We start from the raw sequence: 15516 nt of genomic DNA, 5'->3' as shown, positions 1-15516 counted from the left end.
CGTCTGCTTCTGAGTCATCTGGGGCAAATGTAAACGTGGGCTCCCTGGGCTCCGACATTTGAACAAAACAAACGTTAGAAGACTTTCAATCCTTAATCATGTTGCTTCTAAACATCTACGTTTAGGTAAGAATAGAGACTCTAGACTCTAGGCTTCTTGTCTGCTCACCGGGGGGTGTAACTTGATGGTATATTTCTCAGCTCTTATATCACCCTGACCTCATTTTGACCTTGAGGTTGCTCTTTGATCTTTACATGCATGGGTGATGGTCAAGCAAAGTTTCGATAACTTAGATTGGGGTCTGCTTAAGAGAAAAGCCTACTTATCTGTATATTCCCAGAGTCCAGAACATCTGACCCTTAGTAGATATTCCAAGTTTTGCAGAATTGGCATATTGGAGAAATTGAATTCAATTGATATTTATTGATCACCTCCTATATGTGCTCTCCAAGGTTGTGTGGCAAGATTTTTCCAAATAGAAAGCAAAGGAACAAATTGCCTTTTTTTTTTTTTTGGATGATAGGTACAGCTGAGTTTGTTATCATCCTGGACCAAGTTGTCAAGAAAAAAGTTTTTCTAAACCACAACTGTGTGCAGAGCATTATTTTAGTGTCACAGGGATTTATAGAAGGTAAGGAAGACCAACTGACTGCTCCCAGCAAAGAACTTCAAATCCAGAGGTGCTGGAAGCCTAGACACTGCAGGTCTAGATGGGGTGTCTCAGTAGCTACTGCAGGTCAGGGAAGCAGAGGGGCTTGAAGACTTAGGAAACCTCCATGGGAGCCTGTAGGGACTAAAGTCATAGGCTGGATTGGTCCATCAGATTCAGTTGCCAATCCATCTGACGGACAGATTTCCAATCCAATCCAATCTCAATGTAGCATTTTCTTAGGCTTGTTTCGTTTGGTTTGTAAAGAATGATGTGCTCTTGGACAAGCTGTGCCCAGTGGCGAAAAGCCATCCAGGCCCCTTACATCCTTTGCTGTTTCCCTCGGGGTAGAACTTCACAGCCCACAGGTCAAGGTCTCCCAACTCAAATGGTAGAATGAATGTTCATGAAATGGATGGATGGGGAGATGAAAAAGTGACTCAATGGATCCAGGGACACAGTTCTTGGAACATTCTCAGATCAGTTCAGTCACTCAGTCATGTCCAACTCTGCAACCCCATGGACTGTAGCACACCAGGCCTCCCTGTCCATCGCCAGCTCCCAGGGTTTACTCAAACTCATGTCCATTGAGTCAGTGATGCCATCCAACCATTTCATCCTCTGTTGTCCCCTTCTCCTTCTGCCTTCAATCTTTCCCAGCATCAGGGTGTTCTCTAATGAATCAGTTCTTCGCATCAGGTGGCCGAAGTATTGGAGTTTCAGCTTGAGCATCAGTCCTTCCAGTGAATATTCAGGACTGGTTTCTTTGAGGATGGACTGGTTGGATCTCCTTGCTGTCCAAGACTCTCAAGAGTCTTCTCCAACACCCCAGTTCAAAAGCATCAATTCTTCAGTGCTCAGCTTTCTTTATAGTCCAACTCTCACATCCATACATGACTTCTGGAAAAACCATAGCTTTGACTAGACAGACCTTTGTTGGCAAAGTAATGTCTCTGGTTTTTAATATGCTGCCTAGGTTGGTCATAACTTTTCTTCCAAGGAGCAAGAGTCTTTTAATTTCATGGTTGCAGTCACCATCTGCAGTGATCTTGGAGCCCCAAAAAATAAAGTCTGTCACTGTTTCCACTGTTTCCCCATCTATCTGCCGTGAAGTGATGGGACCAGATGCCATGATCTTAGTTTTCTGAATGTTGAGCTTTAAGCCAACTTTTTCACTCTCCTCTTTCACTTTCATCAAGAGGCTCTTTAGTTCTTCTTTGATTTTTGCAATAAGGGTGGTGTCATTTGCATATCTGAGGTTATTGATATTTCTCCCGGCTTGATCCCAGCTTGTGCTTCATCCAGCTCAGCGTTTCTAATGATGTACTCTGCATATCAGTTAAATAAGCAGGGTGATAATATACAGCCTTGACGTACTCCTTTCCTGATTTGGAATCAGTCTGTTGTTCCATGTCCTATTCTAACTGTTGCTTTCTGATCTGCATACAGATTTCTCAAGATGCAGGTCAGGTGGTCTGGTATTTCCATCTCTTGAAGGATTTTCCACAGTTTGTGGTGATCCACATGGTCAAAGGCTTTGGTGTAGTCAATAAAGCAGAAGTAGATGTTTTTCTGGAACTCTCTTGCTTTTTCGATGATTTGACAAATGTTGGCAATTTGATCTCAGGTTCCTCTGCCTCTTATAAATCCAGCTTGAACATCTGGAAGTTCACCAAGATCTGATAGACAGAGTCCCTGAAGAACTATGGATAGAAGAAGTTCATGACATTGTACAGGAGGCAGGGATCAAGACCATCTCCAAGAAAAAGAAATGCAAAAAGGCAAAATGGTTGTTTGAGGAGGCCTTACAAATAGCTGGGAAAAGAAGAGAAGCGAAAAGCAAAGGAGAAAAGGAAAGATAGACCCATTTGAATGCAGAGTTCCAAAAAATAACAAGGAGAGATAAGAAAGCCTTCCTCAGTGATCAATGCAAAGAAATAGAGGAAAACAATAGAATGGGAAAGACTAGAGATCTCTTCAAGAAAATTAGAGATACCAAGGGAACATTTCATGCAAAGATGTGCACAATAAAGGACAGAAATGGTATGGACCTAACAAAAGCAGAAGATACTAAGAAGAGGTGGCAAGAATACACAGAAGAACTGTACAAAAAAGATCTTCACGACCCAGATAATCACGATGGTGTGATCACACACCTAGAGCCAGACATCCTGGAATGCAAAGTCAAGTGGGCCTTAGAAAGCATCACTATGAACAAAGCTAGTGGAGTGATGGAATTCCAGTTGAGCTATTTCAAATCTTAAGAGATGATGCTGTGAAAGTGCTGCACTCAATAAGCCAGCAAATTTGGAACACTCAGCAGTGGCCACAGGACTGGAAAAGGTCAGTTTTCATTCTAATCCCAAAGAAAGGAAATGCCAAAGAGTGTTCAAAGTTCCGCACAATTGCAGTCATCTCACACGCTAGTAAAGTAATGCTCAAAATTCTCCAAGCCAGGCTTCAACATCCTCAGATACCCTGAGATTTAAAATTGAAGCCAGGCAGCCCTGTGCCAGCCAGCTGACTCCCGCCTCCCTCCTGCTGCCTGCGGAGGCTCTGGGAAGAGGTGAATGCCCTAAGAGGAAGCTGTAGGCTCACGATACTTCCTGTGGTTTCACTGTCTCCTCGAAACCCACCGGCAGTGCTTCAGACTACAAGCCCCAAGATTCAGGTCTCTCTAGGCTCCTATTGCTCTGCCTATCACCATCTGACTCCTCCTCTTTCAGCTCTAAGCCTTCAATGCTTTCCTACTGTCTTCAGGGGTAGAAAGTACAAATTCCTTAGGAAGACACCCAAGGTCCCCCAGATCTGGCTCCTACATACTTTTTATTTTTGCATTTCTCCACAAGGAACTCCTTCCAAGAGCAGACACTTTCTTGGGAGAGTTCTTTTTAGATCTAGCTTGGAATTATGAGACCTCAGGAAATACTAAAGCCATTAAATTTTGTGAGTTCACACATATAAGGATATAGCACTTATACTTATTCAAAGAGTTTTCAGGGCTATTGGCTCATTTGATTTCCCAAAAACCCTTAGAGGGCTTAGAGAAGACATCAACCCCATTTTACAGATGAGAATACTAAGGCACAAAACGTCAAGATCCTTGCCTGAGACCACAAGGCAAGGGGGTGGCAATGTAGCTCTGCTGATGCCCCAATATTGAGAACAGAACTCAATCCCTAGCATAAAGAACTGAGTCCATAAAAAAAATCATGGCTCATTTTTCTTCTTTTTCTCCCCCTCATGAAGCTAAATCTGTGAAATTGGAACAACACAGCAAACAGCTGAGGGCTATGGTCACAGCCCACAGACCTTTATGGAAGATTTGATCTTGGCCCAAATTTTCAAAGAAGCCAAATGGATAGGCAAAACACAACTGCAAATGCTGGGCCCATGCTGACAGAGCATCTTGTGGGATATTTCCACAGGAAGTAAACACAGGCAATTAACTTTGCTGTAACAATGCCTGTGGTCACATGAAAAAACAGAACCCTCAGAGAGAGCTTACACCCCATCCCCTGGGGCCCATTTCAAATGAATCCATAAATGTGGCTCAGCCTTCACTCCAGCTACTGACCCCAGATACTCACATGTTTATCGGTTCTTTGACTGCTGTTGGGTGGCTTCTGATCCCAGTGGGGGAAGGGAGAGAGGTGTTCCAAAGGGCTTAGGTGTCATCATTCCAACCTCTCAGATGGGCAAACTGAGTGACCGCAAGCAAGCATAAAGGGCTTACAGGAACAGTCCTACAGGCCTAGACAGAGCATGTGGCTAGGATCAAAGCCTGTTCCCCAGTTTGGGGATTTTCTCTGGGGACCAGTTTCTCCAGGTCTCTGCACGATGACCAGACTCTCAGCTCTGATAACCCAGGGGCAGTGCTAACTGAGCAGTAGACCTGACCGGCAAGTTGGGAGATCTGAGAGCAAGTTCTGGCTGGATTTTAGCCCTCTCCCCCTTACCTGGAAACCTTGAAGTCACACCTGTGCCGCTGGTGTAGGCAGCAGTGCTGGCCAGGCAGGGTGAGGATCATGGTACTTACTGACTGACTTCCCCTTGGTCGTGGGCTTTATAATACTCAACCCCGACACAGAAACATTCATGGAGATTGGTGGGTTACTGTTACTATACCAAGATCTCCTCTAACCTTCCCTCCCATATAAATGAAAGATTAATGGCTCCCAACCCATTATCTTCTATCTTTCTGGACTTCTTGAAATGATTCAATGATTTTCATGATATATTATTCAGCACAGTGGTCTCAAACTCTGGCCCCCCTGCCTACTTCTTTATGTCCTTCAAACTTTATGCCCTAAGAATGGTTTTTATATTTTTAAGTGGCTGAGAAAAATCAAAAGAAGAATAATGTTTCATGAGCTTTCAGAGTCCAAAAATAAAGGTTTTCAACATAGCCACGCCCACTTATTTATGTATTTTCCACTGTACACTGTGACAGTGTAGCTGTTTTGGTATGGTAGAACTGAGTGGTAGTAATATAGACTATATGACCTACAAAGCTCAAAATTTAAACTGTCCGGCCATTCACAGAAGAAATTCAGCCTTTTTAACCAACTCCTAGTTTAGTGTAAAAGGCAGGCTACAGAATCAACCTATTTGCATAGACACTCTATACACATAAACAGAGAGAGAAAAAAATACTAGAATGGGGTTATCTCTAGGTACTAAGGTTACATACAATTATTTGAATTTTTTTAAACCAAATTTGTTAAACACAAAAGTATAGGAAAAGAATATTAATGACATTAATAAAATAAAATTGCAGTGTCTTACTGTGGGCCAGACATTGTTACTTGTTGATATGTTTTATTTCACCGAATTCCCTTTCCACAGTATAGGTACCATTGTATCTCTGTACAGATGAGGGAAGAAGACTCAGGGAGTTTAAGGAGCTTGCCCAAGGTCACAGTACTAGTGAGAAGCACTTGGTTTACTTACGATGAAAACACACTTGAGAAACAGAATGTGCTGAAAAGAGAAACTGGTTTAGGAAGAGTACTTTACTAGAAGTCACAGAATCCCAGGCCTTACAGACAATGAGGAGGTTACAAATGCTTTCTTTGGGTATCCACATGTCTAGTCTACTTCAGTAAGGAGATACAATACATTGGGTTGGCCAAAAAGTTCATTGGAGATTTTCTATACAGTGTTAACGAAAACCAAAGGAACTTTTTTGGCCAACCCAATATTTGTGAGTATGTACCTGAAAAACAGCAGAGAACCATGCTAATGGAGGGTGTATATCCAGAAGGACATCAAGGCACAATGTGCTGACTTCCCAAGCTTTCCCATCACGTATTTCTTGACTTAGTAACAATATAAATGTCAAGAAATATTTGATAGGAATATTGACTGAATTTCAACAGTCAGTTGACTAAACTATGGTGCTTCCACACATAGAATGCATGTGTTAAATTGCTTCAGTCGTGTGCGACTCTTTGTGACCCTATGGTCTGTAGCCCATCGGGCTCCTCTGTCCATGGGGATTCTCCAGGCAGAATACTGGAGTGGGTTGCCATGCCTTCCTCCAGGGGATCTTCCCGACCCAGGGATCGAACCTACATCTCTTATGTCTCCTGCCTTGGCAGGGAGGTTCTTTACCACGAGTGCCACCAACCAGGCAATGACTGAGTAGTACTGACATGATTATATTGCTGCTGCTAGTTGGCATTGTGAGTTTGAGGCTGCTCTGTGGTGATGTAGGATAAAGCAAATGACATGAAGAACTAACGCTGTCATCGATAGTGCCTTTGAGAACCAGGTTTCTAGAAAAAGGAGGCACAGACCTAAGAAAGAAGAGGTTAAGTAAAATCCCCTGTGGTTTTGAATTTGAACGCAAAGTGTCAGTATGGATTCATGACGTATTTTCATCAGAAACAACAAGCACCTATTTTCCAGTTTTGGCCACTGGAAAAGTCTAAAAATGATGACCAACCCAGGAACAACGAGGGCCTCCAAGTGCCCAGATTATCGTCTCTAAAAATATTTCCCACTAAGAAGAACAAGGGATTCTTGGATTCTTGAAGAACTAGCTGATTCCAGGTCTGGGGAAGGGCTTGGATCATCTTAGCTTCCCTGATATTTGGATGACATCAAAGACTACCAGGGTCATGTCAGAAGGAGCCAACTGGCCAGAGATGGCACAATGTAAGCAGCAATAACAATAATAAAGAAAATGGATTAAAACATATCAAATATGCTTAAACCAATGGGTTTACAAGGATACTAAAAAACACACAAAAACACCCTAATTGGTCATCATTGGAAGATGACAGTAAACTATTCATTATTTTTAAAATTGGCAAATAGAGGAAATGATTCAAACATATATTCCATCTTTCCTGTGTGAATTGTATTACTAGATAATCAAATGGTAGATGTATTAGACTATTTGTATTTCACTTAATAAATGAAATAAGAATGATAGGATTAGACATCATTTTGTAGCCCCTAATTAACTGATGGTTTTAAACTATGAACATCAATGGCTGCAAAAACCACAAAGGGAGACAGCTAGACATCATATGCCTTCTGACAAGAGAGCACAGCACAGTCTAGAAGTAGTTTTGCCCAGAAAAATAAAGCTAAAATCTGATTAAATATCTAAGTCAAACTAGCAATTTATAGGAAATGCAGATGGTAGAAGGACACATTAAATAGCAACACAAGGTTGCAAACAGAAAAAACCAGACTGTGGAATCTCTCTGGCACAAAAGACCCAACTTCTTCCCTAAATAAACTGCAGGGTGAGGAGAACATAAAAGGAGCCTGTAGATTACAATATACTTAAAAGAAAAGACAATCTACATGTGTGGGCCTTATTTGGATTCTGATTTTGAATAAGAATTTAAAAATGGCATTTAGGAAATACTATGAACTTGAACACCTGCATGACATTTGATGATATTAAGAGATAATTGCTAATTTCTTAAGGAATTGCAGGACCAAAGGGTCAATTTCTGTTAGAGATACATACCTAAGTATTTACAAATGGAATGGTAAAGTCTTGGATTTGTTTTAAAACTAATGGTGAAAAAGTAGGTGGGGACACAGATAAAATGAGATTGGTCTTATATTGATGATTGCTGAGGCTGGATGAGGGTTCCCAAAGTTTCTACTTTTCCATAAAAAAATGCCCACAAGTTTCAATAATAAAACATTAAAATAAATCCTTTCTGACATCTTGCTCAGAGTGATAATACTGGGCAGGGTGTATGATGGCTCTGACAAATACCCCTTCTCTTGTGTTTCATGAATGATGGAGAGTTGAGTATTGTGCTTCAGATTGTTCATCTGGGGACTTCTCCGTCACCCATGGAGTTTCTCCGTCACCCATGGAGTTTCTCTATCGCCCACAGGGCTTCTCCATCACTTATGAAGCTTCTTCATCATTCTCCTCACCAGGATAATGTCACTATATGCTTGGAACACATACACACACACATGCAAAAATCTATCAGAAAAGAAAAGATTTCTCATGACTTAAATATTTCACTTTGAAGCTGCAAAGGGTGTGAGGGACTTCATAAAGCTAAGTCACTGAACTCTATAAAACCAAATCTACCAGGCCCAGGCATTCAGTGGAACTCATGACCAGGGGGTCCCGTGAAAAGACAGTTGTGGTGTGGAGGCTGCTAAGTGTTTCCATTCTGAAGTTCTGAGCAAATAACAAGCAAATTGGGATGACGAGGACACACCGTTTCTCTTCTCATGCCATTATCTGCACCGGTGACTGACTTTCCTAAATTAGGTGATAATGTCTGTGGGAGGGCAGTTCTCACCTGGGGACCCCACAGGTGAGAGAAATGAAGAGGGCTGAGCAGACACAGCAGAACCTTAATCCCTGTAACCGGTGTGGGATGGTGGAAGGAAACAAAAGCTAGGGGCCAGGAAGTGAGAAACAGATCTGATGTTTATCTCCGGAGTCTCCAGAGATGGCGTCTCCCAGCCCTCAAGTTAAGCTCGCTGTTTAGAGCGGCTTGTGTTTCTACCACCAGCTTCACCAGCATCTGTGTGCTAACGGTACTGTGCAGGGTCATGTGTCCCTCCCTGTCACTCCCCTGCCCACCAACCCATGGGTTCCTTACACCCCAGAGCTCATTCACTTATTGGTGACATTGCCTGTTGCCCTGCCTTTCTCTCCCACTAGCCTTTAACTTCCTTGAGGGCAGGGGCTTTGGTCTGTTCCCGATGGTATCTCATCACATGGCACAAGGCATGGAATACAGACATGCTCCCCAAACATCACTGCAGGATTGGAGGTCCCAGTGCAGGGCGGTGGTTATGAGCGTGGTCTTGACCCCTGGCTCTCCAAGCCCACTCTCCCCACCTTGCTGATGCTGTGCTCCACTTTGCAGATTCTGCTATGACTTACTATAGGACTTCAGGTTTTGTAAAACACTTTTGAGATTTTCCTGGAAAAGACATAACTACATGCCACACCTTGGATGTGTGTTCAAGGAGTGGGGTGGTGGAGTTGACACATGAACATCTTGGGACAGAACTATTTGATGAGTTGAGCAAACCTGGGCATCTTCGAATGTGTATCTCCCTCCATCCTTGACGTTCTGACTGGTTATCTCATAGCTGTGAGAATCCAGGTTGATTGCACTTGGGGCCCCGGGAGCCAGAAACTCTTGCCAGATTTCTTCTACCCTCCTGGCCACATCCTGGAGGGGCTGTTTCTTGAGATCTTGGACTGCCAACCAGAACCTGAAACAGAAGCACAAGGACAGTTCGTTCCAGGGGCTCCGTCAGTAGCTGGTCTGTTGGACATGGTCCCAGAGCTGACATCCCACGGCACTCATTCTGCATCACCCAGCTGTCCCAGCAGCCATGTCCCAGGTCATGAAGGCTGCAGGGACTGTGAGAATGCAAAGATGCTCCATCATTGCACTAAATGCATGTTAGAAGATCGCCTTGCTTCTGGTTACCAAAAAGAGAATTTTCTCTCTCTACATCAAGGTTTTTCAGCCTCGGTACTGTTGCCATTTTGGGCTGGATAATTCTTTGTTATAAGAGTCGCCCGGTACATAGAAAGATATGTAGCAGCAACCTTGGGTTTGACCCATCAGACGCCAGGGGCATCCCCTCCGCACTTATGACAACGAGCAAGTTTCAGGCTGTTACTGAATGTCTTCTGGGAGGTAAATTCACCCTTGGGAGAGAACCACTGTTTGACATAGAAGCCACGACCCAGACAATGTGAGTCCCTTTTCTATATCTGGTGGGGATCAGTTGGAGGTATTTAAATGACAGAAAGATCCCAGAAGCAATAGTATCTTGGAGCCATTAAGAATATTTGAGCTGGAAGGAGCCAGCCATACATGCTGTTGATGGAGAAACTGAGTCTGTTTGCAGCATCGATGCGGGCATGGTGTTTGGCATGTTCCCTGGAGGAGGGCATGGCAACCTGCTCCGGTATTCTTGCCTGGAGAATCCAGGCAAGGACTGGGCTTGTACTGTAGCCCGCCAGGCTTCTCTGTCCATGGGGTTGCAAAGAGTTGGGCACAACTGAGCGACTAAGCACAGCACAGGTGCTCAATAGTCTGTTGGATTGCAGGTGGGCTCATCTGGAACAAAGCTGAAGGGACATATATCGGGGATCCCTCTACAAAAGATTCTCCAGGGATTGCTGGAGAGAGAAGCCTCCTGCTCAGGACTGTATCTGCCTCTCATCAATCCCTCAGCATCTGCATGGTGCTGGAGGGCTGGGCGTGCGCTGGGAGCTCTTTTCTGCTGAGAACAGCAGCAGCCAGGGCCAAAGCTTGGACAACAGCTCCCTGGGTCGTGACGATGGTTCCCAAGGCAACCCTGGAGAGGGATTTCAGCACGATTCAGGTCTGGGTGGCACATTTTGTGGCCTGTGAACAAAACAGGCCAGCTTCCCCGTCAACGAGAGGAGAGGACAGGTCCCTGGCTGTGTGGCTCCTGCAGCCACGGGAATCACACGTACTCAAGACAACAAAAGGGCAGGAACAAGAGAAGCTGAACCATGACATGGAGGAAGGTGCGTTCAATCTGTCATCGAATTTCACCCAAAGTAAGAGGCACTCTTTTTTTTTTTTTTTTTTGAAGGTTAAGCATGTTTTTCTGTTGCTGTTCAGAGAAGTGTGTGGAGCCATGTGCATGGCCTAAAGATGCCACCCAGTGGCCAACTCGGGTAACGCAGCTTCATTTTCCCCAGGAAAGAAGACTGGGGGGCGGGGCCGGGGGCGTGGTCTCTGTGTGTGGGTCCGTGTTTGTGAGACACGAGCTCTATGAGCTCCAACTCTCCCCCTGATTTACCATTTGGGATTCTGATGATCTCGCTAAAGAAAACCCTCATGGTTCCCTTGCCAAGACTAAGAGGCAGGGAGGAGCCTTGATGGCTTCACTCGACCGGACCGGAAGGTGAGGAAGTCCTGCTCCCAGCTGTGCTGCCCTCTTGGCACCTCTGTATCTTTCTGGGCCTCTCTCCCCTCCTGGCGCAGTGGGTACAGAGCAGGGGAGGGGTGTGTGGACGGGTCCCAGCACGTCCCATCCCGGTGTTACTCTGAAATGCTCTCGAGCCCCGCGGGTGGGTGCTGTGGAGGGAGCCGCATGGGGACCACAGGTCAGGAGGGGCCTGGGAGGTAAGGCCTGGGGCTCCTGCCACCGACATTGGCCTCACTCGCCCTTTAACACCAGCCCTCTATCTTTCTGTTCACGTCAGGTCTTTCTAATCACGTCCTCTGGCTACCCAGGGAGAGGGAAACAGTAGCCAGTCTTCAACCAGAGTCCAGATTGGTGGGGTTGGTGGGGGAGGAGGGGTGGGCAGAGTTCAAAGGGGGCTGTTAACTGTTCAGTTGTTCAGAAGGGTCCTTGAAGCTCAGCTGGGAGGGGGGGTCTTCTCCACCCCCTTGGCCATTCTCTAAGGTTCCCTCGGTCTCTCTGCACCCCCACTCCCACCGAGGTCTGCCATGAAATGAAGGAGGTGGCCAAGTGCTTTCAAGTGAAAATGGTCAGCTGGGGATGACAGTACCTACAAAGGCTTTCTTCTCCAAGAGGACCATGTTTGATGGGCAGGTAAAATTTAGGAAACCGGCTCTAAAGAGAGGAGCTAGTGTTGGTTTTTCAAAGGCCTGGAAGGAGGGCTGACGTGCAGCTTGATGAGTCCCTGGCAGCCCTAGGGAGTCACCTCTGGCTGAGTCCTGGGCTGGAAGCAACTCCTTTGGGCCAGCGTCCATCCCAAGCCTACCGGACTCTGCAATTTCTCACACAAATTAGGACACCCGGGCAATTTCCTGACGCCTCAGTCGGTGTCATGTGGGCGTCACCTTCTGTCCCTTGTCTGAGTCTGCTCTGAGATGGAGCTCTGGAGAGGCCCCGAGGCTGAAAGCCGCAGGCTCCCCACGGTTCCCGAGGCCTCAGCGGGTTTTGGCAGAATGAGTTGGGAGCCACATTAACGCACATTACTCAGCTGGGTAGAGAGAAGTCTGGGGCGGGTGGGAAAGGAAATTTCTGAATCAAATTTAATCAACTTTTACACAAAAAAATCAAAAGGTTCCCTTTATCAGACAAAACCAAGAATTAAATAAAAAAGTATAAAAAGTAACAACAGGCATGTTGGAGGAGGAGAAATAGATGGAGGAGCTGGAGGGGGAGAAAGGGGAGGGGGAGGATGGGGAGGAAGAGGCAGACAGCAGTCTTCTCTCCCTGCGCGCATGGGGACCCTCTCCGGCCTTCTGTCTGCCTTGGAGATGACCTGCCTCATCTCTCTCAGGTGACAGTAACAATGCTGTCACAACCCCATCCTGACATCCCATATGTGTTTCCCATCACTGGCTTCGAAGAACCTTTGTGCCAGCTTGAAATTCAGTACTGGCTTGGTTTCCCTGGTGGCTCAGCTGGTAAAGAATCCGCCTGCAATGCAGGAGACCTGGGTTTGATCCCTGGGTTGGGAAGATCCCCTGGAGAAGGGAAAGGCTACCCACCCACTCCAGTATTTCAGCCTGGAGAATTCCATGGACTGTATAGTCCATGGGGTCGCGAAGAGTCGGACATGACTGAGCAACTTTCACTTTCACAGGCTTGGTTTGTATTGGTCATCTGTGAGCCCACGGGCCTGAGCTGGGGGCTTGGAGCCCCGGCTGACCGGCCACCCTCCCCTCGAAAGAGCCCTAGAAGTGCCCCTCGCCCAGCTCTTGCAGATGGATGGGAGGCCCACTGATGCCTGTGCGGCTCCCGCTCTTATCACAAGCCCGCAGGTACCGCTGCTCCTCCAGGATGCCAGCGGGGAGGAGAGACAGTCAGTGGCCCTGGATCTGCCCACGCTGCATAAGCCTCCATGGCTTCTGGCGGCAGAAGGGCTGTCAGGACTGGCAGGCCAGGAGGATGCACGGGTACCAGGGAGACCACCTGTCCTGCTTTGCTGGAGTCGGCAGAGTCTGGAGAGGCAGCCCAAGGCCGACATCCAATCCATGTCATTGGCTTAGGAATGCCGGTGGGGGGGCAACTGGCCTTCTCGGGGAGGCAACCTGGGGGCAGACCCCCCGCCCCTGGACCGAGCAGCTGTGGATGGGACTTGAGGGCTGTCCAGGGCTGCCCCAGGTGGCCTTCTGCCTCCCGCGGCGCCGGGGTGCTGACATGGAATGGGGTCTCCTCCTCAAGGCTGGCTGCAACAAGGGGAACCTTGAAGCAGCTGGTGGCGCTCCGTCCTTCCAGGAGGTCTGGCCAGGCCCTGGTTCCTTGCTCACCTATCTCCTCATCAACTGGGACTGTCATGTGTTAGAAAGACCCAGCTTTTTGTTTGTTCCCGGGAAAAGCCAACTCCACACAGAAGGAAGGGTTTCTGTGCCCTCTGCTGGTCAACAGAGACTCAGGAACAACCGTTGTCACTTAGTCTCTCTCTACTTGGGCTGGAATCTCACCACCAGCAGCACCACCCGAGCTCAGCGACATTCGCAGGGCAGTGGCCGAAATGCCACAGGTTGTCTGAGTGCCATGTGAGCACCTCTGTCCCCATGAACCATGTGTTTGGTTCTCGGGGAAGCCCACCGGGCCTGGCCCACCTCCCGGGGCCTTCCTAGGACCCGGGACAACTGGGAGGCTGGAGCGCTGCAGGACAAACTGCTAACACTCCTGCGCTCTCTTTAATTGCTTCTCCCTTCAGCTGACACTGTGTGGAACCAGGATAATCAATCTGCATGTTAGAAGAACAACCACGTTCTCTCAGGAGACGTTACAGCTCATAAAAAATGTACGGGGGACGCTCTTGGCTGCAGGTTTTGATTTTTAACTCGTGCCCTGCTGAGCGGCAGTGGTGGTCAAGTCAGGGAGGATGAAGACTTGTGCAGGTGGTAGGACTTCCCTGGTGGCCCGGTGGTTGCGCTTCCATGGCAGGGGGCGTGGGTTTGATCCCTGGTCCAGGAACTAAGATCCTGCATGAACTAAGATCCTGTGTGCCTCTCGACACAACCAAAAAAAAAAAAATTTGTTGTGCAAGAGAGTGGGGAGAGGTGGCAAGGGGCATGGGGTTCCTGTCACCCTTCTAGGAAAACACACAGAGAAAAGAGAGGGACCAAGCAAGACCACTCCCTGGGACCCTCTGCTTCAGAACCAGGAGGCCCCACCTTGCATGCATTCTAGAGGCTCTGAGCAAACAGCTGTCTCCCGTGGGGGGTGCCCACCCTATCCAAATGGAGCCCGGGGCTCAGCCCAGGGTGCTGCAAACAGCCTACAACCATGAGCCCTGCTGCAAATGCCCTGGCTACGTGGCCTCCAGTGCTTGAAGGTGTTGCCCCTCCCTCATCTCACAGGCTCACCCCCCCCAAAAAATGATGAAAACAGATGTCAACTTGTATGATCACAGACCTCTTTTCTTAAAGGATCCAGGGTGAACTTTTGTTGTGGTGAGAGCAACACCTATGTCTCTTTGGGGCTCCTCTGCTCTGTATTCTGAAGCGCTGGCAGAGATTGAACCACTTGGCTGGTTAGCTGGCAAGATTTTTCTAGGTGTCATGCAAAAATGTCACGCTCTATGTACCCCTTTCACTGGAGAGATGCAAAGGAGCTCGGGGAGACAGATGTGGAGAGGCCTTCGCAGTGTATCCAGCTGGGTCCCGGTCAATCTCTCTCCTCTCTCTTTCCCTCCCCTGCTCCTGGGCTTGACCAGTCCAGGGGGAGGAAGGACCATCCTGGCGTGGCCAGCACCACAGATGGGCAGTGTCCTTGAGCTGTGCCACATGGCATGGCCCTGGTGTCCACCCTTCACAGGGACCACAGAGAAGGTGCGGCCACAGGGCCCCTTGAGGATGCCCTGGGTGAGGGATGAGGGATGAGATGCATTCAACTCTGTGCCCTCAAGACCTGGGTCACAGCGGATGCCAAGCTGATATCTGTGGCCACAGGAATGACTGCAAATGGAGGGGGAGGAAAGGATCTGGTTCTGGGTGACCCAAGAGTCCTAAAGTTGTGTGATTTAAAACCAAAGCTTCCCCCATACATCCAATTATGCTGAATATCATAAAAGTAGAATTTGGGCTTGCAGAGAGGATTTTAGAAGCTCTTGGGCTATCCGTTTTATCTCAGGCTGTTCTATTTACTTTATCCACTTCCCTGTCACGGATCAGAAGGGACCCTCTTTAAGTCTGGATTTATGCATTCACGCTGGGGGAGGAGATTAGTTACTGCGCACTCACACCCGCTCACAATGCATTCTCTCACCCAGGACTGACTGCAGCCCTCCTGGAGCGAGGCGCTGGCAGAGTACAGGCGGTAAGGCAGGAGGAGGCGCTGACACCTGCCATTGACACTCTCCTCCGTGCGCTCCCGGCCTGAAATGTGTGCAGATTTCATGGCCCTGGCTGCTCTCAGACTGGGACAGGCAGTGT

At 47.5% G+C, this 15516-nt stretch overlaps 1 protein-coding gene across 8 annotated transcripts in view; it reads right to left on the bottom strand.

Moving 5' to 3' along the window:
• The window catches only part of RGS6 (regulator of G protein signaling 6), a 588674-nt gene that overhangs the window by 34577 nt on the left and 538581 nt on the right, over positions 1-15516 (bottom strand). For all 8 annotated transcript variants that reach the window (XR_014059230.1, XM_081508925.1, XM_081508924.1 and 5 more), the window contains one exon: positions 9190-9376. Coding sequence is in view for 7 of the 8 variants with exons in the window: in XM_081508925.1 (XP_081365051.1) it covers positions 9190-9376 (187 nt within the window). In the remaining variant the exon portion in view is untranslated. The remainder of the gene's footprint in view (positions 1-9189; positions 9377-15516) is intronic.

Source organism: Giraffa tippelskirchi, chromosome 7, assembly GCF_054371585.1.
Source record: "Giraffa tippelskirchi isolate mGirTip1 chromosome 7, T2T-mGirTip1v1.2.pri, whole genome shotgun sequence".
Classification (NCBI taxonomy): domain Eukaryota; kingdom Metazoa; phylum Chordata; class Mammalia; order Artiodactyla; family Giraffidae; genus Giraffa; species Giraffa tippelskirchi.
Note: the sequence above shows the minus strand (reverse complement) of the source record. Positions and strands in the feature narration are given on the sequence as shown.